Source organism: Nicotiana tomentosiformis, chromosome 3 (assembly GCF_000390325.3).
Source record: "Nicotiana tomentosiformis chromosome 3, ASM39032v3, whole genome shotgun sequence".
Classification (NCBI taxonomy): domain Eukaryota; kingdom Viridiplantae; phylum Streptophyta; class Magnoliopsida; order Solanales; family Solanaceae; genus Nicotiana; species Nicotiana tomentosiformis.
In genome coordinates, this window is record NC_090814.1 from 97,113,652 (window position 1) to 97,117,520 (window position 3,869).

General features: G+C 43.2%; 1 protein-coding gene across 1 annotated transcript; it reads right to left on the reverse strand.

Moving 5' to 3' along the window:
- Positions 1-440: 440 nt before the first annotated feature.
- On the reverse strand, positions 441-3,392 carry LOC138908212 (uncharacterized). The gene is made up of 4 exons (XM_070198862.1): positions 2,855-3,392; positions 1,952-2,695; positions 1,166-1,648; positions 441-784 (listed from the first exon to the last, which is right to left on the reverse strand). The coding sequence occupies exons 1-4, from the start codon at positions 3,390-3,392 to the stop codon at positions 441-443; spliced, it is 2,109 nt and encodes a 702-aa protein (XP_070054963.1).
- Positions 3,393-3,869: the final 477 nt, after the last annotated feature.

Consider the following 3,869-nt stretch of genomic DNA (forward strand, 5'->3'; position numbering starts at 1 on the left):
CCCTGAAGTCCATCACACAAGCCCGTAGCATATACTCCAGTGTATGAATAGTACGCTCAGCCTGACCGTCTGTTTGGGGATTAAATGTTATACTAAGACTTATTTGAGTCCCCAATCCTTTTTGGAAGGACCTCTAGAAATTAGCTGTAAATTGAGCACCTCTATATGAGATAATAGATATAGGGACACCATGAAGTCGTACTATCTCCTTAATGTAAATCCTTGCATAATCCTCTGTTGAATACGTAGTCCTGACAGGCAGAAAATGGGCTGATTTTGTAAGTCTATCAATAATAACCCATATAGAATCGAACTTACACTGGGTACGAGGTAAGCCTATGATGAAATCCATGTTAATCACTTCCCATTTCCAAGTCAGAATATCTATATCCTGCAATAATCCATCGGATTTCTGATGCTCAACCTTAACCTGCTGACAATTAGGGCACTGAGCAAAACTCTATTATATCCTTCTTCATTTTGCCCCGCCAGTATATTCCCCTGATATCATGATACATCTTCGTCGCTTCTGGATGAATTGAATAACGAGAATAGTGAGCTTCTCCCATAACCTGTTGGCGCAACCTTGCTTCATTAGGAACATATAATCGACCTCGATATCTGAGGACTCCATCTCTTGTAATCTCCAATGGTGTCTTCTCCTTTTTAGGGGTTGTATCTCTATAGTGAGCTAGTAGAGGATCTTCATACTGGTGTTCCTTCACTTTAATTACTAGAGAGGATGTTGCCGTGTCTTGAATAGTAACTCTGGTACTACCTGAATCTAATAATCAAACTCCAAGATTAGCTAGCTGATGAATCTCATAAGTTATCTCACTCTTCTCTGGTTGTAAATATGATAAGCTACCCATAGATCTACGGCTGAGGGCGTCGGCTACTACATTCGCCTTTCCTGGATGGTATAAAATATCAACATTATAGTCTTTTAGTAGCTCCAACCATCGCCTTTGACCTAAATTCAATTCCCTTTGCTTGAATATATACTGAAGGCTCTTATGGTCCGTATAGATATCAACTTGAATGCCATACAAATAGTGCCTCCATATCTTTAGTGCATGAATCACCGCAGCTAACTCTAAATCGTGGGTGGGGTAATTCTTCTCGTGGTTTCTTAGTTGTCTAGAAGCATAAGCGATAACATTACCATGTTGCATCAATACACAAACCAATACAATGCCTGAAGCGTCACAATAGATAGCATAACCATCGGTCCCGTCTGGAAGTGTCAGAACCGGTGCTGAAGTCAATCTGTCCTTCAATGCCTGGAAACTCAGCTCACACGCATCAGTCCACTGAAACTTGGTTGCCTTGTGAGTCAACTTTGTCAATGGTGCTGAAAGGGAAGAAAACCCCTCTACAAATCTCCTATAATAATTTGCCAAACCCAGGAAGCTACGAACCTCTGTCGGTGTCGTGGGTCTAGGCCAAGTCTTCACTGCCTCAATATTCTGTGTATCGACCCGGATACCCTCACCCGAAATAATATGACCAAGGAAGGCTACAAAATTCAACCAAAATTCACATTTAGAGAATTTTGCATACAACTTTCTTTCTAGTAGATCTCTGAGCACAACACGCAAATGATCTGCATGCTCAACCTTTGAACGAGAATAAACCAAAATATCATCTATAAATACAATCACGAACAGATCTAGAAAGGGCCTGAACACACGGTTCATCAAGTCCATGAATAGTGTTGGGGCATTGGTCAAACCGAACGACAAAACACGAAACTCAAAGTGCCTGTATCTGGTCCTGAATGCTGTCTTCAGAATATCCTTCTCTCTAACCCTTACCTGATGGTACCCCGACCTCAAGTCTATCTTTTAGAAACACCTGGCACCCTGCAACTGATCAAATAAATCATCAATCCTCGGGAGTGGGTACTTATTCTTGATTGTCGCCTTATTCAACTATCTGTAATCAATACACATCCGCAAGGAACCATCTTTCTTTCTCATAAATAACGCAGGTGCTCCCCACGGTGATGTACTGGGTTTGATAAAGCATTTTTCAATCAAATCCCTTAGTTGTTCTTTCAACTCTCTCAGCTCTGCAGGTGCCATTCTATAAGGAGGAATAGATATCGGCTGAGTATCTGGTAATGTATCAATAGCAAACTCAATCTCCCGCTCTGGCGGAAGGCCTGGAAGCTCATCGAAAAAAATATCGGGAAACTCATTAATCATCGGAATAGATTGAAGGGTTGGTGACTCTGCTTTCACATCCTGTACTCGAACTAAGTGATAAATATAGCCCTTTCTGATCATCTTCCTTGCCTTGAGATAGGAAATAAACCTACCTCTCGGCGATGCAGTATTACCTTTCCACTCTAGAACTGGCTCCCCTAGAAATTGGAACCGAACCATCTTTGATCTACAATCAACATTAGCATAACAAGAAGCCAACCAATTCATACCCATTATAACATCGAATTCTACCATATCTAGCTCAATTAGGTCTGCTACTGTAGAACGACTAAGAACTAATACTATATAATCTCTATATACCCGTCTAGCTATCACTGGATCCCCAACAGGTGTACACACTTCAAAAGGTTTAATCAACTCAGGTTCTATCCCTAACTTGCTAGAAACCAACGGAGTTACATACGATAAGGTGGAACTTGGATCAATCAATGCATATACATCATATGAAGAGACTGATAATATACCTGTAACAATATCAGGTGACGACTCCTAATCCTGTCGACCCGCTAATGCATAAATGCAGTTTTGAGGATCGCTCGAGCTAGATGCTCCACTTCTGCCTCTATCACGACCGACTGGTGCATGTGATCCTTGCCTAAGGGGCCGTACTGATGATGACAAACCAGCTATAGATCTCGCTGGCTGAACTATACCTGCAACACCTCTCGTCAGACAATCTCTCATAACGTGGCATGGATAACCACAAGTATAACAAACACCCAACCCCACGAGGAACTGCCCGACATGCTGCTTACCACACTGAGCACATCGTGGCAAGGGTGGCCTCATCTGACTTGACTTACCCCTATAGTGAGAACGAGAGGCCCTGGAACTTTGACTGGGCCCTGAATATGTGGAACGATCAAATCTCCTATCGAAAAACTGAGGGGGTGCACAAGCTGATGGCTGAGCTGGATACCTTGGATACTGATGTCTCTGACCACCTCGAAACTCAGCAGAAGGACCTGAAGCTCTCGCTCTCTTACTCTGGCCCCTATCATTCTCACGATCGGCCCTCTGCATCTGCTTACGCTCCTCTACACCCTGAGTGTATGCCTGAATATGAGAAATATCAATGCCTCGATGAAGTGAGACTGACATACAGTCATTGAGCATGTGCGGCTCCAACCCCATCACAAATCGGTGAACCCGATCCTCCATCTTAGCTACAATAGTGGGAGCATACCTCGCCAAAGAATCAAACCGAATGTTGTACTATTGAACACTCATATTACCCTGTCGAAGAGTTAAGAACCAATCAACTTTGGCCCGTCTAAGCTCTGGTGGCAAATAATGACGAAGAAAAGCCTCTATAAAATCCTGCCATACTGCTGGAAGGGCATCCTCACCTCTGGACAACTCCCAAGACTCGTACCAAGTAATTGCAATATCCCGAAGTCTATAGGAAGCTAGCTCAACTGACTCAGTCGCAGTGGCCTTCATTACCCTCAAAGTCCTCTGCATCCTATCGATAAATACCTGAGGGTCCTCGTTTGGATCTGCTCCAGTGAATATCAGAGGGTCCAAATTAATGAAATCACGAACCCTCACACTAATGGCCCTATCTGTATGACCAATACCAACCTCCTAACGACGAGCTTGTGCGGCCACTAACCGAGTCAATAACTGAATAGAATC

Bases quoted from the DNA above. Each gene is read 5' to 3' on its own strand.
- LOC138908212 (XM_070198862.1), bottom strand. From the start codon at position 3,392: ATGGAGGATCGGGTTCACCGATTTGTGATGGGGTTGGAGCCGCACATG. The intron at 2,696-2,854 runs GTTTGTCATCAT...ATATTGTTACAG, and splicing joins GCCAGCGAGATCTATAGCTG to GTATATTATCAGTCTCTTCA. The intron at 1,649-1,951 runs GTATTGATTACA...TTGTATTTATAG, and splicing joins AGATGGTTCCTTGCGGATGT to ATGATATTTTGGTTTATTCT.